General features: G+C 40.9%; 1 protein-coding gene across 1 annotated transcript in view; it reads left to right on the forward strand.

The window, feature by feature from the left end:
* The window catches only part of grm5b (glutamate receptor, metabotropic 5b), a 41,549-nt gene that overhangs the window by 11,755 nt on the left and 6,198 nt on the right, over nucleotides 1-23,596 (forward strand). The window contains exons 3-7 of the mRNA XM_058414135.1: nucleotides 734-983; nucleotides 13,637-13,872; nucleotides 16,727-16,973; nucleotides 18,305-18,473; nucleotides 19,361-19,487. Of these exons, the coding sequence (XP_058270118.1) occupies nucleotides 734-983; nucleotides 13,637-13,872; nucleotides 16,727-16,973; nucleotides 18,305-18,473; nucleotides 19,361-19,487 (1,029 nt within the window). The remainder of the gene's footprint in view (nucleotides 1-733; nucleotides 984-13,636; nucleotides 13,873-16,726; nucleotides 16,974-18,304; nucleotides 18,474-19,360; nucleotides 19,488-23,596) is intronic.

Here is a 23,596-nt window from a genome sequence, read left to right on the forward strand (position 1 = left end):
TCCATCATATCCATCAATATAGAATTCTTCTCCTTGAGTGGGGGAGGTAATAACACCTGTCAATCACAGCCATGGCTCCACCCCCTCGTTATAAATAGACTCATTCCTCACACACATCCACATACTTTTAACACCTAGTTTTTTGTCTTACTCTATTTACTTGCTTTGTGTCTCTCTTTCTTTTCTAACACAGCAGCCATCCATCTTCTCTTTCTCTCCTTCTACAAACATTCTGTCTTCTTTTTTTCTCCCCCTCTCTCATTATTTCTCTTTCTCCATCATCGTATCTGTCTTGTTTTCTCTTTTGCCTCCTCTTCTCCACATTCACATTATTTCACTCCATTAAATGTCCTTGGGAATCAAATCGTTTTTCTCCATCAGTCTCACTCTCTTTCTTTTCTCAGTCTCTCCTTTTATTTTGCTTCATTATTATAAACCATTGTTATACCAGACTTTCTGTGTCTCTTACAGCCTTTTTCTTTGTCCCTTCATTATTTTGCATTCTTTTATCATTTTTCCTCCCTAGAATCCCTCTGGTTCTCTTTCTGTCTTTTTCATGATCACTCTCTTAAACATTTTTTCTTCCTTATTCTCTTTTTCACACATCCTCGATTCTTCGTTACGCTCAGCCGCCTCTCTCTCACTTGTGTACTGTATAATCACTCTGAATTCTCTCTCTCGTTCTCTCTCTCTCTCTCCCTCTCTCTCTCTGTCTCTCTCTGTGTGTGTCCAGGAAACTATGGTGAAAGTGGAATGGCAGCGTTTAAAGAGATGGCTCTAAAGGAAGGGATCTGCATCGCACACTCTGATAAGATCTGGAGTAATGCAGGCGAACAGAGCTTTGACCGTCTGCTTGCGAAGCTGCGCAGTCGTCTGCCCAAGGCGCGGGTGGTGGTGTGTTTCTGCGAGGGCATGACCGTCCGCGGAATCCTCATGGCCATGAGACGTCAGAACCTCGCTGGGGAGTTCATGCTCGTTGGCAGGTCTGAGACTGAGAAGCCTCATCATCATCATCTTCATCATCATCTTCATCATCATCAGTATAAATCCTCAATAATCATCGTTGTGTACAAAACTGAAGGACTTGGTGCCTATGTGGTCTCATAAGACTACAAATGTGTGTGTAAGAAAACAGGTTGAGACAAAGGCAGCACCAACACTTCACCATGTTGCTAGGTTACCAATGTGCCATAACTACAAAAGTCACCTTCGTTTCGGACATGACTCGTCGCCGTTAACTCCATCGTATATGTTCTGATAGCGTTCCATATCATCACCATCACCGTGACCATCACTATGAGCAACATCTTCTCCACTGCCATGAGATTCATTATCACTCCCATCATCATCTTTATGTTGGCTCAAATAAACTGCACACACACACACACACACACAAACCTGTACTGCCTTTATATATTAATGACTCACTTGCTTTGTTGTGTGTGTGTGTGTGTGTGTGTGTGTGAGTGTGATCTAACTGCCTCACTGCTCCAGTAAATCGTCCCTGCTGTCTTTAAACCCCACCCCCCCACACACCCATCAAATCACCACCCTGTCTTCTGCCCTTATGCGTCATTAGGCTATATCGAGCTCTGAACCTTGTCCGCTTGACACTTCCTGCTGCTAAAAACACTAAATCCCAGAATTCTTGGAGAACATATTCTATTGCATTAGAAACGTTCCACAATGTTGTTCACTATATCTGCTTTTTCTAATGAATTTTTTTTTGTAATGAAAATGAGGCTCAGGGATGTTTGAATCCAGTCCTGTGTTCAGTAACCATGTGACTCAAATCTGCCCTCGGGGAACCACACAGGTACACAACATCCTGCACGTCCTGTCCTCTAACTAATGATACGAGAGGTTCTGTAAGGTACAGTGACGTGAATGTGGACACACTGGTCCTTAAATACGGTACTGCGATGTGCCTTCAATAAAATTAAAAGCTTTCTTCTGTTGTCTAAGTTACGGGAACAAACAAATGTAACCAGTGTTATTTATTTTGCCCTTTTTGGACCTAATGTTTCAGAACTGTTGGAAAAGAGGGTAAAATTGTCTGAAGCCACTCGCCAACTGACGCAGGTGCAGCGCAACTCTACCTTTAAGATGCCAGCAGTTCAAAATCGTCATCACTATGCCACAATAGACACCCATTTCCACCAGCATGGTGCACCTCAGTCACAGCTCCATCAAAGGCCTCGTGTTACTGATGACGTACGGGCTTCTCGACCACCTCAACGACAGTTGCCAGGAGGACCCCGTCAGCGTCCCCCCACGGCCGCATACGTAAAGCCTGAGATATCCGCGCCGGTGGTCGATCGTTTTTCAATAGAACAGCTAGAGTACCGGAAGACCAACACAGCAGACCCCTGGGTCTTGTCAACTCTAAACAGAGGATATACTCTACAGTTTCGACGCCGGCCTCCCAGATTTTCAAAAATTGTTCCGACGGTTGTCAGAGACACAATTCGTTCAGTGGCTCTCTCTCTGGAAATTCGTTCTCTGTTAGAGAAGGAAGCCATAGAAAAAGTTCATCCCCTTGTTCAGGAAGATGGGTTTTATGCGACATATTTTCTTGTTCCGAAAAAGGACGGTGGGTTCCGCCCAATTCTCGATTTGAGGCATCTGAATTTGTTCCTGAAGGTCCTTCCTTTTCGAATGCTACACACGGCCGACGTTCCTCGGGCTGTGGCAGCGGGTGATTGGTTTGTGAGTGTCGACCTGAAAGATGCATATTTTCACGTTCCAATTGCTGTTCATCACAGAAGGTTTCTGCGTTTCAGTTTCCAAAATCAAGCCTACCAGTTGCTCCCCGCGTCTTCACAAGGTGTCTCCTCTCTGGATGAGAGGCATGCGTGTTCTACCATATCTGGACGACTGGCTGCTTTGTGCACCCACAAGACAACAGGCCGTGCAAGACTCCAAGCTGCTTTTAAGGCACGTGCAGAAGTTGGGTTTCTCTGTGAACGAGAAAAAGAGCTGTCTGATTCCAGCACAGACCACTACGTTCATAGGAATGACCCTGAACTCCTGCCTGATGTCTGCCTCCCTGTCGCAGGGACGCGTGACAAACATTCTGCAACTCTTGGCTCGTTTTCGGCCAGGTGTGTCTTTGCGTTACCGGATTGTTCTACAACTGTTAGGGATGTTAACGGCTGCTATAATGGTGAGTCCCCTCGGTTTGCTCCACCTCAGACCACTACAGTTATGGAACAACAGCTTATGACTCAATCCCTCCCGACATCTCCATCGACTGGTTGTGATTTTTCACAGTTGCATATGTGTGTTGAGGTGATGGGGACAGGTAGATTTTCTAAAGGCAGGAGTGCCCCTGGGTGTTGTTCCCTCTCGGCGAGAGATGGTCACAACCGACGCCTCCCTCACAGGCTGGGGGGCAACATGGAATCGGAGGGGAATCTGTGGACGATGGACAGCTACTTGGGCAAAAGAACATATCAATCTGCTGGAACTACGTGCGGTGTTCATGGCTCTATGGTCCTGGCAGGCTGCCATGTTCTTGTTCGGTTCGACAATACCTCAACAGTGTTCCATCTAAACCACCAGGGTGGCACGAAATCCCGCAGGTCTCTACAACTTACTCACGAGATCCTGACATGGTGTCAGCCGCAACTCACTTCACTGAGGGCAGCTCATATTTCAGGAGCATGCAACCAGACAGCGGATGCCCTTTCCAGGGATCGATTGCATCCAGGGGAATGGAGGCTTCATCCGGATGTGGTGCAGGAGATCTGGCTACGGTTCGGAAGGGCAGAGGTGGATCTTTTTGCCTCAGAGAAGACCACTCACTGTCGATTATGGTTTGCAAAGACCGAGGTGTCCAGCCCCTTGAGTCAGGATGCATTGTCTCACAAATGGCCGAGCTGCCTACTATATGCGTTCCCTCCAGTTCCTCTGTTGTGGGAGATGTTACACAGGATCCTTCTGCGCAAGCACAGAGTGCTACTTGTGGCACCACGGTGGTCAGCCAGACCATGGTTTCCTTTGTTGCTGAGGCTTCTGACAGACAATCCGTGGCAGCTTCCCCCCAGAAAGGACCTCCTCTCCCAGCTGGAGGCCAGCATCTGCACCCAGACCCAGCTCGTTTGCAGCTTTGGGTATGGCCGTTGGGATAAATCCTTCTCTGGAGCATTGTGATCCTGCAGTTATTCACACCATCTCCAATGCTAGGGCTTCTTCCACTCATCAGATTTATGCTTCACGCTGGAAATTTTTCTCTGCATGGTGTGAGGAGCATGCGCTCATCCCTGGAACGTGACATAACGAATGTCTTGAGATTTCTTCAACGTTTACTGGAAGAGGGCAAAGCCGCTTCCACATTGAAGATCTATGTTGCTGCGATTTCTGCGCATAATGTCCCAGTTGAGGGATCTTCTCTTGGATCTCACAGACTTGTCTGCAGTTTTCTAAAAGGTGCACGCCATCTGAAGCCTGTTTGAAGTCCTCAATTTTGGGTATGGGATCTACCACTCGTGCTTTCGTTCATTTGTTCATCCCAATTTGAGCCCTTGCAAGGCAATGACATCAAATGGATATCCCTGAAAACCTTTTTTCTGTTGGCTGTTGCCTCTACGAAACGAGTGGGCGAGTTGCATGCACTGTCTGTCAGTGAGCTATGCTTGCGTTGGTTGCCAGATGACTCCGGGGTGGTCCTACGACCCAATCCTTCCTTTCTACCAAAAGTTCTCCTTCCTCAGTTCATAAATCAGAACATTGAACTGGCCTCTTTTCAGACTTCTTCAGGGTGTGGTTCGAGAGCTCATCTTTTGTGTCCCGTTCATGCCTTGAAGTGTTACGTAGACGCTGCTGCTCAGTTTAGACGTTCGGACCAGTTGTTTGTCTGTTATGGTGGTGTGAAGAAAGCTGCTCCAGTGTTGAAGCAGAGATTATTGAACTGGATAGTGGAGACTATTATACTGACTTACAAGGCAGCAGGGAAACCATTGTCCTCAGGTTTAACTTGCCATTCAGCTAGGGCCGTCTCATCATCTTGGGCTGCCTTTAGAGGAGTTTCCTTGGCAGACATCTTCACTGCCGCTACCTGGGTTTCTCCTTGCACATTTGCCAGGTTTTATAAGGTTAACGTTGCTGCTCATCATGCCGTGTGTTCTGCAGTTCTTCAGGAGCAGCCTTAAGTTTTTGTCAGGTGGGTGGAATTCCTCATGACTATGTTGGTATGTGTCATCCAAAGTATTCATACTGCCTCTGGCGGTCAGTAGGAATGAAACAGAACGCTAGTTACGCATGTAACTGTGGTTCTGTGAATTCCGGATGACCGCCAGAATTCTTTTTCACTCGGAATGCACGATAAAGGCGTACCGAGGCGGAATGCTAAGCTACTGTGGCTTATAAGCTCAGCATACATCACCACGTGACTTTGTTGGTATAGTCTCTCGACCTATCTGGCTGGCGCTGCGATAATCCAAAGTATTCATACTGCCTCTGGCGGTCATCCGAAATTCACAGAACCACAGTTACATGCGTAACTAGCATTTTGTGTAGTATTAGTGTAATATCACTAGTTTTGTGTAGTATTAGTGTAATATCACTAGTTCTGTGTAGTATTAGTGTAATATCACTAGTTCTGTGTAGTATTAGTGTAATATCACTAGTTCTGTGTAGTATTAGTGTAATATCACTAGTTTTGTGTAGTATTAGTGTAATATCACTAGTTCTGTGTAGTATTAGTGTAATATCACTAGTTTTGTGTAGTATTAGTGTAATATCACTAGTTCTGTGTAGTATTAGTGTAATATCACTAGTTTTGTGTAGTATTAGTGTAATATCACTAGTTCTGTGTAGTATTAGTGTAATATCACTAGTTTTGTGTAGTATTAGTGTAATATCACTAGTTTTGTGTAGTATTAGTGTAATATCACTAGTTTTGTGTAGTATTAGTGTAATATCACTAGTTCTGTGTAGTATTAGTGTAATATCACTAGTTTTGTGTAGTATTAGTGTAATATCACTAGTTCTGTGTAGTATTAGTGTAATATCACTAGTTCTGTGTAGTATTAGTGTAATATCACTAGCTTTGTGTAGTATTAGTGTAATATCACTAGTTCTGTGTAGTATTAGTGTAATATCACTAGTTCTGTGTAGTATTAGTGTAATATCACTAGTTCTGTGTAGTATTAGTGTAATATCACTAGTTCTGTGTAGTATTAGTGTAATATCACTAGTTTTGTGTAGTATTAGTGTAATATCACTAGTTCTGTGTAGTATTAGTGTAATATCACTAGTTTTGTGTAGTATTAGTGTAATATCACTAGTTCTGTGTAGTATTAGTGTAATATCACTAGTTCTGTGTAGTATTAGTGTAATATCACTAGTTTTGTGTAGTATTAGTGTAATATCACTAGTTTTGTGTAGTATTAGTGTAATATCACTAGTTCTGTGTAGTATTAGTGTAATATCACTAGTTTTGTGTAGTATTAGTGTAATATCACTAGTTCTGTGTAGTATTAGTGTAATATCACTAGTTTTGTGTAGTATTAGTGTAATATCACTAGTTCTGTGTAGTATTAGTGTAATATCACTAGTTCTGTGTAGTATTAGTGTAATATCACTAGTTTTGTGTAGTATTAGTGTAATATCACTAGTTCTGTGTAGTATTAGTGTAATATCACTAGTTTTGTGTAGTATTAGTGTAATATCACTAGTTCTGTGTAGTATTAGTGTAATATCACTAGTTTTGTGTAGTATTAGTGTAATATCACTAGTTCTGTGTAGTATTAGTGTAATATCACTAGTTCTGTGTAGTATTAGTGTAATATCACTAGTTTTGTGTAGTATTAGTGTAATATCACTAGTTCTGTGTAGTATTAGTGTAATATCACTAGTTTTGTGTAGTATTAGTGTAATATCACTAGTTCTGTGTAGTATTAGTGTAATATCACTAGTTTTGTGTAGTATTAGTGTAATATCACTAGTTCTGTGTAGTATTAGTGTAATATCACTGTAGTCTTGAGTAGTTTTAGTGCAATATTACTGTTGTAGCATTAGTGTAATATTCCTATAGTTTTGTGTTAGTATTAATTTGTGCTAAAAATGAATACTGGGATTTATTTCACAATCCTGCATGCATTTGATTTCACTGTAGTCAATCACCAGCATCCAGTATTTCCAGAGCAGACCCTGCCTCACTTTTGCAAGACCTTATTTTTCCATCACAATAATAAAATGTGAATAAAACAATAATATCTGGAAAAAAAGATTTAACATTTAATACAAAACACTGAATCCTTTAATAAAACCATTATATCATTTTCACCACGATGCTTTGTCACTCGTGCCCAGGTCGCCATGGTAACGAACTACCATGATCTTAGGGGAATATTGGAGTGTCCCCATTTCTCACCACATCCTCCCCTTTTTTATTTTTCTCTTTATTCCTTTGTTTCATATTTATTCTGTGAATGAAATGATTTCTTTATCATTATTTCACACAATTCATAGAAGTAGAGAGCGAGATGTGTGTGTGTGTGTGTTGATTTAAATCAGTGAATAAATGTATAGATACAGAAAAACAACCACAACCCCATGCTGATTAGCTTATGGCATGTTATAGATAAAAATAATAATAATAATATATAAAAATGTACAATAATATACAATAATAATATCCCTAGTTTAGCTGTAGTTTTACTGTGACATCATGGTGATGTTGCTGTGTATTAGTTCAGGTATGTTTTAGTTTTTCTGTAACGTTGTGTAATATTGCTGTAGTTTTGCTGTAATGTTCATGTTATATTGTAGCATTGCAGTTGTGTATCACTGTAATCTCCCTGCTCTTGGGTTTGCTAGTAGTCTAATCGTGGTGTAGTGTTGCTGTGGTGTAGATTTGTTGTAGTCTAGTTGTGATGTAGTTTTGCTGTAGTCTAGTTGTGATGTAGTTTTGCTGTAGTCTAGTTGTGATGTAGATTTGCTGTAGTCTAGTTTTGCTGTAGTCTAGTTGTGGTGTAGTTTTGCTGTAGTCTAGTTGTGATGTAGATTTGCTGTAGTCTAGTTGTGATGTAGTTTTGCTGTAGTCTAGTTGTGATGTAGTTTTGCTGTAGTCTAGTTGTGATGTAGATTTGCTGTAGTCTAGTTTTGCTGTAGTCTAGTTGTGGTGTAGTTTTGCTGTAGTCTAGTTGTGATGTAGATTTGCTGTAGTCTAGTTGTGATGTAGTTTTGCTGTAGTCTAGTTGTGATGTAGTTTTGCTGTAGTCTAGTTGTGATGTAGTTTTGCTGTAGTCTAGTTGTGGTGTAGTGTTGATGTATTGTTGCTGTGATGTAGTTTTTCTGTGCTGTAGTTTTGCTGTAGTCTAGTTGTGATGTAGTTTTGCTGTAGTCTAGTTGTGATGTAGTTTTGCTGTAGTCTAGTTGTGATGTAGTTTTGCTGTAGTCTAGTTGTGATGTAGATTTGCTGTAGTCTAGTTTTGCTGTAGTCTAGTTGTGGTGTAGTTTTGCTGTAGTCTAGTTGTGATGTAGATTTGCTTTATTCTAGTTGTGGTGTAGTTTTGCTGTAGTCTAGTTGTGATGTAGATTTGCTTTATTCTAGTTGTGATGCAGTTTTGCTGTAGTCTAATTGTGGTGTAGTGTTGATGTATTGTTGCTGTGATGTAGTTTTTCTGTGCTGTAGTTTTGATGTAGCCTAGTTGTGCTGTAGTTTTGCTGTGATGTAGGTTTTCTGTAGTTTTGCTGTAGTCTTGCTGTGATGTAGGTTTTCTGTAGTTTTGCTGTAGTCTTGCTATGATGTAGGTTTTCTGTAGTTTTGCTGTAGTCTTGCTATGATGTAGGTTTTCTGTAGTTTTGCTGTAGTCTTGCTATGATGTAGGTTTTCTGTAGTTTTGCTGTAGTCTTGCTATGATGTAGGTTTTCTGTAGTTTTGCTGTAGTCTTGCTATGATGTATGTTTTCTGTAGTCTTGCTATGATGTATATTTTGCTGTAGTTGAGTTGTTGTGTAGTCTAGTTGTGTTACAGTTTAGCTGTAGTATTATTGTAAAGTCACTGTAGTTTTGGTGTAGTGTTGATGTTTAATACTTATAGTACTGTAAGTCATTCTAAAATTCTGCTGTGGTTCCACACTGTTGGTTCTGTAGTGTTCTTCTCTCTTTCTCCTTCTCTCTCACTCAGTCTTTAATCCTCTGTGCCCTGACTTCATGGACATCATTTTTTTCCCTTCCTTCCTCTCCCTTCTTACTAGGGATGGAAAGAGACCTGGATAGGAAGACATAGCGAAAGACAGAGAGAGGGAGAGATGGAATGCAAAGCCCCTTCTGCTGCTTGTTACCGTGGCAACAGCACTGAATCCCTACACCGCAGAGTGAGAGTAAAAGTGAGAGAAGGGCAGAAGGAAAACAAGGGACCCACTGCTGACACAACCCCCCCCACTCCCCCCCCACACACACCACACTCACTTACACAAATAGATCTACCTGTAAAGGTGTGTTACAGCTGTGTGTGTGTGCGTGTGTGTGCGTGTGTGTGTGATAGAGAGAGAGAGAGAAAGAGAACTTGCGAGATGGAGGTGTGTATTTGTGCTCCAGGTGTCTTTAGGTGCCTTGTGTTGTAGACGTCTGTGACCTGTGTGTGTGTGTGTGTGTGTGTTATAGCAGCAGGAGGAAACACAGTGTCACTACTGTAATTACCATCTGCCCAAGGTGTGTGTGTGTGTGGCTCTAATGAGGGACAGTAAAACTACTGTAAATGCATGTTGTCAGTGGCTGTAGAGCTATAAAGAGTACACACACACACACACTCAGAGAGAGAGAGAGAGAGAGAGACATCCTCATTTAAAAGCCTTCTTCACAGCCATCAGATGAATAATCAGGAAGTTGGACTCACACACAACTCTCTTCCTGTCAGCACTGAATTTATTTTCCATTAAACTTTAACATTAAACATGTAGAGACATGTAGAGAGGGAGGAAGTGAATATGGCTCAGTGCTCACCGAACTGAACTGTTCACACCTCTAAATTAGCATTACCAGCTAACTGACTGCTAGCTAAACTAGATATTCTTAGCCAGCTAACGTACCAGTATTGCCACGTCTTTCCCTCTTACGCTTAACCTCTTCCATGAAAACAAGCTACAATCCCTAACAGATTAAAGTTAGCATGCTAGCACTGGCGTAAGCCACAGAAATGACTCTGCTACAGCTAGCTTTTGAACACAAGGAGTTTATTGGCTTTCAGTGCAGTTTAATTATTTTTCCTCTAAATACTGAACTAAATATAGAAACCTCAATCTTCGTGAATCTTCTGAACTGCTCGCCCTAAATGAGTGCTCTATTAACAGGAAGAAGGTTAACAAATGCAGTAAATAAAACTCATAGACAATGCTAATGCTAACTGTAAATGCATTTCTCAGTTCACGTTTTTGCCAGTTCCATGTTGCCAGATTTTTAAAGATCAAATAAAGTCATACAGTATAGCTCCATTGTGTGTGTGTGTGTAGGACAGAAGAGCCACGACGTGTATAGCATTTAAATTCCACTGACCCTCTCGCTGTCTGGAACTCACTGTTATTGACTCAGCTCTGGTGTGTGTGTGTACGTGTGTGTGTATGTGTGTATGTTTACATGTATGTGTGTGATATGACATTTCTTAAATGATTTCTACACAGACAGTACTGGCAAGGTCTGTCTCATTTTGTCTATGACAGAGAGAGAGAAGAGAGAGAGCATGAGTGTGAGACAGTGCTGAGAGTGAGGCATTAAAAAAAAAGTGAATCATTTATTTAAGTCTAACATCAATCAAAGGCTAGCTGTGTCAAAGACTAACACACACACACACACACAGAAATTCCAGTGTGCTCGTTACAGGACGTCAGATAGGAGCATAATAAATGCTTTTCTAAGTCAAAGGTTTGTGTGTGTGTGTGTGTGTGTGTGTGTGAAGGAACTCGCAGATGTTCTCTAAAATACACACAGAGCTTTTTGAAGACCAAAGATAATTGCAGTTCGCCCACACAGCTGTGTGAGCTGGTGAATGAGAGACACAGAGAGAGAGAGAGAGAGAGAGAGAGAGAGAGAGAGAGATGAAGAGACACAGAGAGAGGAAATGAGGAGCCTCTCGCTCATTTTGGCTTTGGCCCATAAGGAATAATTCTGTGTGTGTGTGTGTGTGTGTATGTGTGTGTGTGAGTAATGACTGTGAGTTTAGGGGGCGTGTGGTGCGACACGGTGCAGTTTGTCAGTGTTGCCGTGGCGACAAGGCAATCGCATAAGTGTGATGGATGCGACGTCGGTATGAATTTATACACCTGCTTTAGACTCCGCCCCTTCTTCTTTACTGACAGATAGATAGATAGATAGATAGATAGATAGATAGATAGATAGATAGATAGATAGATAGATAGATAGATAGAGTGTGATAATGTATATATTGGTATCTTTCTCTCCCTCTCTTTCTGTGGTGAGTCGGTTGTTCCTATTTACACTTTTTTTTTTAGTCTAAACAAACAGTGACAGATCTATCGCCATGGCGATCACTTGCCTCTTGTCTCCACGGAAACTGACTTTTTTGATAGAGATTACAAGAGAGAGAGAGAGAGAGAGATTTATGGGTCTGAAAGCTTTGCTTCATTAAAGGGACAGTCATAATTCAGAGTTCACTTTGTGTTTACTGTCTGTGTGTGTGTGTGTATGTGTGTGTATGTGTGTGTGTGTGTGTGTGTGTGAGTTACACTTGGCTAGAGGTGATTAAAGCATGACAGGTAGGTGATTAATGAGCTTCCTGTACAGAGAGAACGAGACAGAGACAGAGAGAGTGATATATGTGATATATGAACAGCGTTTAGCAGATGCTCTCCTCCAGATGTTTCCTCATGCTAGGAAAGAAGGGTCAGGTGTGTGTGCCATCAAGATAAAACCCTAAAACAGGACAACTAGAGCAACTAGTTAGTCTTCAGAGCGGTTGAGTGAAGCACAGTCGGGCTTCGCTGGTGGATTGAAGGCACCAGAGTAATGGAGTGATGAAGAACTTCAGGAGATTCAGAATCTGTAGCGTGGTGATGGTGTGCAGGAGGACACCTGCCAGGACCTAGTCTCACTATTGCAGCCCTGTCACCATGACAACACACACCTGAGTGAAGCTGTAAAGGAAAAACCTGAAAAGCTTAGTAACGTGAGGAGAAAAGGATAGCTGAGCAGAAGAGACATGGACACGGAACGAAGTAGAAAGAGAGAGAAATGGATGGAGAACAAAACAGACAGAGAAATGGATGAAGGAGTGAGACAGAAATGGAGACAGAATAAAGGAGAGAGAGACAGAAATGAACAGAGAATGAAGGAGTGAGACAGAAATAGAGGGAGAATGAAGGCAAGAGAGACAGAAATGGATGGAGAATAAAGGAGAGAGAGAGAGAGAAATGGATGAAGGGGTGAGACAGAAATAAAGACAGAATGAAAGAGAGAGAGAGACAGAAATGAACAGAAAATGAAGGAGAGAGACAGAATGAGAGAGAGAGAGAGAGTAATGGACTAAAAATAAATGCTGGACAGTGAGAGAGGAAGACGGAGAGCGCGACAGTGAATCAGAGAATCCATACAGACAGATCTGAACAAAATGTCACACCGTGAAAGATGAGAGATGATTCATTCACAAATGTAACAAATTCCACTCCTCTGTCTGATGTTTAACTTCAGCAGGATGACAAGATACAAAATTTACAGCATAATATCTTCAGACACCTACATGTACGTTATACTACTGTATACTGTGTTTTGACTCCGCCCACATCAGAATTATGGTCATGTGACCCCAGGTGTTTTGGGCTGAGTGAAGATCCAAGACACCAGAACGTGGACATCAGATGACTGAAGAACTGGAGGAACTTTCATGTGGATTTCTCCAAGCCATCTGGCTAAGAGCTGTGTGTGTGCCAATTAAGCTCTTACACATACACACACACAGAGCATCTCTCCTGAATGAACCCCATGTTATGTGCACAATTTGTATAATCTTCATTTGTCGTGAAGTCTATGAACACAACCACTCCCAGCCATTTTGTGTGTGTGTGTGTGTGTGTGTGTGTGTGCGCGCATTATCTCTCACACACAGACTTTAGTTGCTGGTGCATTTGCATATCAGGCCGTGTTGCTGCACATTAATTGGTCACCTTTGTTGTAATTGCTGACCTTGGAATGTCAGAACTCTCAAACACACACACACACACAGAGTACAGATGGCATCATCTTTTGCCCCACGTGTGTAGTTGATACCCTCAGAGTACACAGCAATGTGATTGGCTGCGACTGTATCCATGACTACGGCGTTTTGAGAGATTCCAAGTGGTACAACTGTGAAGTGAGTTGCAGTGTGTGTGTGTGTGAACTAGATCATGCAGTATTGGCTGAGAAATGAGGGAATTAGGGTGCAAGATGTCAAAGGGTGGAGAGATACTAGAAATGTGTGAGAGAAAATAGGAGAAATACAAAGTGAGGGAGAATAAAAAGGAATAAAAAAGAGGAAGAAAGATAGATAGATATGTGAGAGGAAGGGAATCACATGGAGGAGAAATGTTTATACCTAACACTAATGTTAAAGCAAATCTCCGCCCCAAATGAAATAGCTCTGGGCACTGAAGCGTTTTTGTTTTTGTCTCTTGTCCCCGCCCCTTTCTTCTCCCAGTGACGGATGGGCGGATCGTTATGACGTGACTGACGGCTACGTGCGCGAGGCAGCCGGTGGGATCACAATCAAACTGCGCTCCTCAGATGTGAAGTGGTTTGATGATTACTATTTAAAACTACGTCCTGACAACAACCTGCGCAATCCGTGGTTCCCTGAGTTCTGGCAGCATCGTTTCCACTGCAGACTAAAGGGTCATCTTCAGGAGAACCCTAACTACAACCGGACCTGTAGCAGTGCGTACACACACACACACACACAAGCTAATTCTCTTTCATATGGTTGTAAACATGACAGTCTGGACTTTCCTCTCATAGTCATAACTAATTACCACTTGTGCCCACGGTCTAACACACACACACACACACACACAAACACACACACACACCAGAAATTCAGTGCCATTGTTATGCTACAATCAGAAAGATGTGGGCATGTGGTGGTGGGGGATGAGACTCATCACTTCTCCTGGTCCACTTGTTTGTCTATTTATTCCTGAATGTGTTTACATGTTAATAGAAGAGAGCTTTTCATATGATAATCACTGCCTCCAGCAATTTAAACTAAAATCCTGTATCAGTAATCACACACCTGGCCCAAACACAACTTATGTTCAGCTCAAAACCACTTTCAGTAACCCACCTTTTGTCCAAGCACATGAGGAGAACTCATGAGCCATAACCCAAACATACAGTATGGCAATCAGATTAAATTTAAAAAACATTTCTATTAACATTTACCCAGCAGCTGCTTGGCCAAAATCAGTCAGATTCATCCAATCAGCAAACCCTTTAAAAATGAATTTACAAACCCAGTTCAATTAACTAAACTTAAAACGAGATTTATAACTCAAACTCAACCCCACTTAAGTCACTGACACAACCCCAGTACAGTAACCCAAACTAAACCCCAGTTGAATAACCCAAACTCAACCCCAGTTCAATAACTGCCTTAACCCCCAGATAATTACACAATCCCAACCCCAGTATAATAACCTAAACTCAACCCCAGTTCATTAACCCCAGTATAATTACACAATCCCAACATCAGTATACTAAACTCAACCCCAGTTGAATAACCCAAACTCAACCCCAGTTCAATAAGTGCCTTAACCCCTGGATAATTACACAATCCCAACCCCAGTATAATAACCTAAACTCAACCCCAGTTCAGTAACTGACTTAACCCCAGGGTAATTACACAATCTCAACCCCAGTATAATAACCAAAACTCAACCCCAGTTCAGTAACTGACTTAACCCCAGGGTAATTACACAATCTCAACCCCAGTATAATAACCAAAACTCAAACCCAGTTCAATAACTGACTTAACCCCAGTATAATAACACATACCAACCCCAGTATAATAACCCAAAATCAACATCAGTTTAATAACCCAAACTCAACCCCAGGTTTAATTACTGTTGCAACCCCTGTTTATTAAGCCAAACTCAACCCCAGTTCCATATTTCATTGCCTTGTACTTGTACATGTGTAATGACAGTAAAGTTGAATCTAATCTAATCTAATCACCAACTCAACCCCACTATAGTAACCCAAACTCAACCCCAGAATAATAATAATGCAACTCAACACAAATTCCTTTAAACCAAAACATTTACAGTAACTCACAATCACAGCTCTCTCCATCAAACCCAGTTTGGTAAAGCACAAGTGACCCAGTCTGATTTAAATAACCCACAAATTCAACAACTCATCCCCAGGCACCTTCTAATAAATTCTACAGAACCCAAACCCTTTTCATTAAACAGGAAATGACCCAAGCTCATCATGTCCTCCATCTCAGCTCAGTTCCAGTTTAGCAAAACAAACAAACCAAAATGCACTCTAATCCTGCAAACTCAAACCCAGTTCAACATGTCTGGCCAAAAACCTTTAAATCAGGACTGTGTCCCTACCATAAAACCTTCACTTAATAATCAAGAACATGTCTAGGTCACCTAAAGCCAAAGATCTCTCTCCTCGGTTACCTCACACCCCAGATCTGACTACAATAAGCACCAAATTATGCTCTTTTATTCTCCAATCTCTCCTTCCTTTTTCACCAAAACCACTAAATTACACTCGGAGTACCTGTCATTCTGTTCCTCTAACGCTGTCGCTGCCCTCATTTGCCCTTCTTTTGACAAGAGTCCTTTCTTTCCTAACTCTCTCTATTCTTTCTCTCTCTTCCTCTGTCCTTCTCCGAGTCTTTTCTGCTTTATTCTTCATGCATACCTGCAGCACATACTGTTCACATGTCACATCAAAGCATCACAGGTTCAAATAGACCCATTTTAATAAGAAAAGAAGAGGGGAACATGAATGAAACACAATTTGTGTCTGCTACTGAATTTTGGTTAGAATGAAAGAGAGAGAGAGAGAGAGAGGTGTTCTGAGGTTAAACTCCAGGGGTGTTCAGGTATAATGGATGAGGTCAGGATGGAGGAGAGTGTATCAGGACTTTGAGGTGATTAGATTTCAGGCCAAAAACCATCTCTTCTCTCCACCAACACACACACACACACACACAGTTTCAGTAATCTAACTAAAGCTACTTCCACATGCTTTTCTGAGAAACAAATTTTCATAATCTACACTTCTATCACTAGCGAACCAGCGAACCTATGCTAAGGTGACACGATTTCTGAAGCTTCACAACTGACCCTAGTAATGACACCTGGCTAACAAGCTAAGGAAAATAGCTATCCTCTTAAAAGTACTTCAGAAGACTGTGTCTACGTTTGAAAGGTCAACAGACTGACTCTTCTTCAGTGGAGAGCTGCACCAATATGAAATTTCGTCATTATATTAGGAAAAGAGAGAAATATCTAAAAATAAGTGACTGATTTGAAATTAATTTGACATGTGCTATAATAGGATTGCTATATATGAGGTAATTTGAAAAAGATTGATGGGCGCAAATAAAATATCCATGACATGACTCAAAGGAAAGACCTGAACATATAATTACTAAAGCATTTCATTTCAACATTCGAGGCTGCTTTAAACACCTGTTTAAAGATTGGTTACCGGGCACTTCCTGTCTCAGGGACGTCTCTTCTTCCCTCTGTGTCTTTGTCCCATCCAGAGCGGGATTCTCTGCGGCAGCAGTACGCCCAGGACACTAAGATGGGTTTTGTAATAAATGCGATTTACAGCATGGCATACGGGCTTCATAAGATGCAGAGAGTTCTCTGTCCTGGGATGGTGGGACTCTGTGATGCCATGCGGCCAGTCGACGGGTCCAAACTACTCGAGTTTCTCATGAAGACCAACTTCACTGGCGTCAATGGAGAGAACATCTACTTCGATGAGAATGGAGATTCACCGGGAAGGTAAGCAGAGCATTCAGACAGAGCAGAGATTCAGTTTATCAGGTGCTGAGTCAAACTTTCAGCTGAACACTCAGTCAGTTAATCAGTCAGTTAATCAGTCAATCACCTAATCAGTCAGTTAACTAATCAGTCAGTCAGTTAATCAGTCAGTTAGCTAATCAGTCAGTCATTCAGTTAATCAGTCAGTCAGCTAATCAGACAGTCAGTTAATCAGTTGGTCATTTAGTTAAACAGTCAGTTAATCAGTCAGTCAGCTAATCAGCCAGTCAACTAATCAGTCAGTCAGCTAACTAAGCAGTTACTCAGCTAATCAGACAGTCAGTTAATCAGTCAGTCAATCAGTCAGTCAGCTAATTAGTCAGTTAATCAGTCAAACAGTCAATCAGTCAGTTAATCAGTCAGTTAGTCAGTCAGTCAGTTAATCAGTCAGTTAGTCAGTCAGTTAATCAGTCAGTCAGCTAATCAGTTAGTCAACTAATCAGTCAGTCAGCTAATCAGTCAGTTAGTCATTCAGTCAGTTAATCAGTCAGTTAGCTAATCAGTCACTCATTCTGTTAATTAGTCAGTTATGTAATCAGTCATTCAGCTAATCAGTCAGTCAGCTAATCAGTCAGTTATTCAGTTAATCAGTCAGTCAGCTAATCAGCCAGTCAACTAATAGGTCAATCAATCAGTCAACCAGTTAGTTATGTAATCAGTCAGTCTACTAATCAGTCAGCTAAGCAGACAGTCAGTTAATCAGCCAGTCAACTAATCGGTCAGATTAATAAGTCAGTCAGGCAGTTAATCAGTCAGTTAATCAGTCAACCAGTCAGTTAATCAGTCAGTCAGGCAGTTAATCAGTCAGTTAATCAGTCAGTCAATCAGTCAGTTAGTCAGTCAGTCAGGCAGTTAATCAGTCAGTCAATTAGTCAGTTAGTCAGTCAGTCAGGCAGTTAATCAGTCAGTCAATTAGTCAGTTAGTCAGTCAGTCAGGCAGTTAATCAGTCAGTTAATCAGTCAGTCAATCAGTCAGTTAGTCAGTCAGTCAGGCAGTTAATCAGTCAGTCAATTAGTCAGTTAGTCAGTCAGTCAGGCAGTTAATCAGTCAGTCAATTAGTCAGTTAGTCAGTCAATCAGCCAATTAATCAGCCAATTAATCAGTCAGTTAATTGGTCAGTTAATCAGTCAGTCAATCAGTTAATTAGTCAGTCAGTCAGTTATTCTGTCATTATGAGTGAGTGAGTCATTTTGAGGACATATTAGGCGTACCGGAGAAATGCTGTGACAATTCAATCAACCTATCAATCGTGTGGGTTAAGATTTATGGACTTGTGTGTGTGTGTGTGTAGCTATGTGATCATGAACTTTAAAAAGATGGGGAAAGACTACTATGACTACACTAACGTGGGCAGCTGGGATAACAGCGGCCTGCAGATAGACGATGACGAAATCTGGCCGAACAAAGACAGTGTCGTTAAGTCTGTCTGCAGCGAGCCCTGTGATAAAGGACAGATCAAGGTCAGTGCCTTACACTCCTCTAACACTCATTCAGTTTGTGAGTCTGTGTGCTGCAGAATGTTGATGGAGCATTAAAAAATCACACTTTTCCACATCACTATTCTACTTAAAAAAAAAAAAAAAACCCCAATGGATTATTTGCAGCAATCCAGGTGATGTAAGGTGAATAAATGTTGCTCAGGGTTTAAGAAACAAGATGCTTTACATTGGAGAGAGAGAGAGAGAGAGAAAGAGAGAGAGAGAGAGAGAGAGAGAAGGAGAGAGGGAGTGAGAGAGGTTAGAGTTTTCTTTCTCCAGTGGACTTTAACACATTGACAGAATTAGTGAAATGTCACCATGAGGCTTAATGACATTTCTCTAAGTGGTTACAAAATGTCAGCTTTAAGTTCGTCTTTGATTTATCACACATTAAATGGAGTGATGAGTTCCAGCAGGCCTGCAGTGATTCACTTCGCTAAGCTCATTTAACACTTTCAGAGGTGACAAATTGGATAGTGAACTTTTTTTCTCTTACATTTAATCCAGTTTCAACTTGTAATTGGCTTCAGGGCTCCTTAATTAATCAGGAGCACGGGGAGAACCCTGGTCTGTTTAGTGTTACACTGAAGTGCACAAATGCACTCATCTATCTATCTATCTATCTATCTATCTATCTATCTATCTATCTATCTATCTATCTATCTATCTATCTATCTATCTATCTATCTGTCTGTCTGTCTGTCTGTCTGTCTGTCTGTCTGTCTATCTATCTATCTATCTATCTATCTATCTATCTGTGAAGCTTTTTAGCAAGCCTTCCATAAAAAAATAAATAGTGCTCCTCCTCGACTTCCTTCTTTCTTCTTCTTTTTCTCTCTGTCTCACTCTCTGTCTCACTGTCTCTGCAGGTGATCCGAAAGGGCGAGGTGAGCTGCTGTTGGACCTGCACTCCCTGTAAAGAGAATGAGTACGTGTTCGACGAGTACACGTGTCGAGCCTGCGAACTCGGATCCTGGCCTACTGATGACCTCACAGGTACAAAGCAGACAAATATGTGGCAGATTAATCTAAGAAACAATCAATCAAACTAAAGCTGGCTGTGTTATGCAGCTATGCTGAGGATATGGTCGAATTTGGCTGATATTTCTATCCTAAGGGGGTGTGGTTACTTCCAGGGTGACCACACCCCTATCTACAGGGCGTGTAAATAATAGTCACCATGCTCTCCTCCATCATCCTTATCAAAACAGAAAATATTTCAGAAGAAAATATATTGGTTTTCATCACAACAGTACGATTTCTTGCAGAACCGAAGGCTCTCTGAAGCTGTTCAGTGGCATGATACTGTACTAACATGCTTCATTTTGTTTTTTTCTTTTAATTTGTCAACCAGTAATATATTGTGATGCATATTCCAGCACTTTCACATGGATGTTTTTTTCCTTTTGGTGACGTTCTTTAGGCAGGTGTGAACACATTATGTTCTTGCGCATCCAGAAAGTGATTCAACTCTGAATCGACTCAACTGCAGGAAATGAATCAAATCTGTAAGCTGCTAAACAGAGCCACAGGACAGAGCTGTAGCAAACAAACAAACCTGGGAGGCATAAAGCCTCTGTGCTCTCTGTTCTGGGGTGATTTGTTTTTTTTTGCTGTTTCTTCACACACTTGCAATTCTTTGTTTTGTATATGAACAGCAAATGATTCAGTGAATCACTCTGATTCAGACTCACTCAGGATTCAGTGTTCTGTCTGAGTGTGTTGCTTGGATTGAAATACAAACCCAAATCCATCCGAGATCAGATCTGTTCTGCTTCTTATTGCTGGTCTGGTGGTTTAGTTGAACCATCATCCTTTCTTAAGTCGTGCCATAACCTCCAGCTTTGAAGGCTTTTCTCTGATGTGTGTATTGTCTATACGTTTTGTCTATTCCATCTGCTCCTTGTCTCCTCTATCCATAATGTATACATCCTTATTATGAAATAAGAGTCTTTCTTATTCTTCAGGTGTAGGTAGAACATGTAGAACATTTCCTACTATATAGGGACATATTTCAGTGGAGTTGTTCACAGAGCTCTCGGCGTGAGTCAGTGTGTCATTCAGCCACCAAGGGTTCGGTGTTTGCCGATTTGGAATCGATCCTGACAGCAGGTCTGAGAAATCCGCCTTTCTTATGTCTCTCAGGAAGTCTGTATGAGCACTGAGTGGCGTCTGCTGGGTAAAGGGTATCGCGCATCAATAGCACCTACCGTCCCACGTTTCTGTTGACAGTCTATGACCTTTTTCTTGGAGATGTTTTGCCATTACTATGTGATCTGCAATCAAGTGCAGTCGTCTTTGCGTCTTTACACAAACACTATAAGACACTATTAATCAATTAAAGAACAGTTAAATGAACATTTTTTTTCCTTACAGATCTCAAAAACTATAAACAACACTTCACTCTCAGCAGATGAATGATCGGTCAGTTTATCCTTCAAACCCTGGTCACCTTCATCTTCGTTATTTATATATAAAATCACCCAGATCCAGATGTGTACACTTCATGAACTGAGATATAACAAAATAAAATGCAAATCCTACTGATTAACAGCCACAGGGTGAAGTTAAATTGAATTGAACTGGATTCTACATCGAAACAATTCATGCAGAGGTATACTGAACATATATTAGACTCCAATTAGACGCCAGTGCTTGCCGTCATCTTGGTCATGTATTAGTCGTTCTTTTTACATTTTTAAAATTGTTTCCTGATTTTTAGATACATATTACATTTGACTGCAAAAAAAAGAGTTTTTTCCCCACGTGTATTGGATTATTGTGTTTAATAGTCTAGATGCTATTGTAAAAACCCTGTTTCTCAATGTAGATATTGACTTCACTTTTGGAGAGAGAGAGAGAGAGAGAGAGAGAGAATGAAATTCTCTGTCTAAATGCATAAATCAGATTAGTGAACTAATCTGTCTGGGTAGGTGTTCATATGCATGGCTGGGGGTGTTGTGGTGTATGTTTGTGAGACAGACAGATAGAGAGAGAAGAAGAAAGAGAGAGAGAGAGAGAGAGAGAGAGAAAGAGGACAGCTTGTAAACAAATTGCTTTCACGTCTCTCTGAGGCGAATTGTTTCATTTCGCTGTGTGATTTTTCATTAGCTCTAATAAGGAGATGCACAAGAATATGTGACATCTGTCGAGGAAGTTAATAAAGCACGGAGATGCCTTCAGACAGACAGATAGACAGACAGACAGACAGACAGAGGGATTTTGTTCTTCTTACAACATTTCACGTTCATGTTTTGACATGTTTCATTTTCAGAATGAGTGTTATTGCTTCACTGAAGGGATAAATAATTACAGATAGATAGATAGAGAGAGAGAGAGAAAGAAAGAGAGAGAGAAAGAGAAATACAGGCAGCGAGACAGGTAAAGAAATCTATATGTCCAGAGATTTATGTTTCCTTCATTATTGTAATAAGTGTAATAAAAACAGTAATAAATAACAGTAATAAACAGCTCCGGTGTAATAAACAGGAACCAAAGTCATGAATAATTAATGAGGATGATGAATAATTAATTAGCATACTGTTCCACTGCAGAACTTTCACACTCCTACTGCAGAGTCTCAGGGTGTTTTTAATATTAACGAAGAGCAACACTGCCACAAGCAGCTTTATCTGTCTATCTATCTCACACTCTTTCTGTCTTCCTGTCCCCAGTGTATCTTTCTCTCTCTCTCTCTCTCACACACACACACACACACACATACACACACACACATACTCAGGGCTGAACTGAGACACAGTGTGAAACTGGTGGACATAAATATGGATATTAAATAACGAAAAGGTTAAATAAACGTCTCATCTTAGAAAACGTTACAACAACCATCTGCATTTTTAAAATCTGTTTATTTAGTGCATTCAAAAAACACGTCCCTCTCAGTCTATACTATAGAAATGACAAAGTCTTGGAAATTGGGTAGGGTTGCCAAGGCTGTAGGATCTACATTTATTGATTCATTTTAATCTGTTGACTTTTTGGTACAGTGACGGAGACTGTGACTGGGCTCCTGTTTTCGTTTCCATGGTAACATATTGGGAGGATTTCTTCCTCCTGGATTATTATTAGCTGCAAAATAATGTATCGTATGACATACGGAAATATTTTTACTTGATTAAAAACATATAAGAAATATCCTAAAGTGCATATTTTCAATTTTAGGATTGGTAGGAATGGCATATTATAATAGTTGGGATAGTTTGTGGTCATTAGGGAAGTTTTGATAGACCAATGGGATGCGCTTGTTACACAGATCTGGCAACCCTGAGTTCGGCTCGCATTCTGACCAATCAGAATTGGACAGTCTCACCTCACAGCTCTGAGGTATGAGCGATATTCTGTAAAAAAAAAAAAAAATAAATAAAAATAAAGCTAGGTAAGGAGTAATTAAACCTCAAAGATAAGTGTGTTATTATGTTCAGGGTTGCCAGAAAAATCCACCCAAATCAAATGTATATATATGAGAAGGTGCAGCATGCATCTTTGAGGTGTTTTGGCAGAATGCAGGCTGATTACACCTAAAAACAGACAGAGACAGCTGTGTAAATCTCTCATGTATCAATCTATCTCACATTTTTTCCCTCTGTCTGTCACTCCTCCTCCATCTGTCTCTCTTTCTCCATCTCCATGTTTAAAGACACGTCCTTATACATCTCCCTCTCTATCTCTTTTTTCTCTTCCTTTTTTTCCCCCGTCTTTCTGCTTGGCACTCTATGTCTGTTTATCTATGTTTCACATCACCTTCCTGCTTCTCTTTTTTCGTATATATTGTTCCGTCCGCTTTATTAGGAACACTTGTACAGCTGCTCATTTATAAGAGCTTTAGATCATGTTGAGGCTGCTGTGCGTGAAAGTCCCAGGAGATCAGCAGATAGAAATTCTTTAAACCAGCCCATCTGGTATCGACATCCATCCTACGCTTAAAATCACACTTCAAGCTCTAAAATCTGCAGGATTTGTTTTTTTGCATTGAGCTGATGCCACATGATTCATATACCTGTGAACGTACAGGTGTCCCTAATAAACTAGACATTGAGTGTATGTTCTCCTGTGTTGCCCCACTATTGCGGTAGAGAAATAAATAATAA

This window comes from Hemibagrus wyckioides, linkage group LG17 (assembly GCF_019097595.1).
Source record: "Hemibagrus wyckioides isolate EC202008001 linkage group LG17, SWU_Hwy_1.0, whole genome shotgun sequence".
Lineage (NCBI taxonomy): Eukaryota > Metazoa > Chordata > Actinopteri > Siluriformes > Bagridae > Hemibagrus > Hemibagrus wyckioides.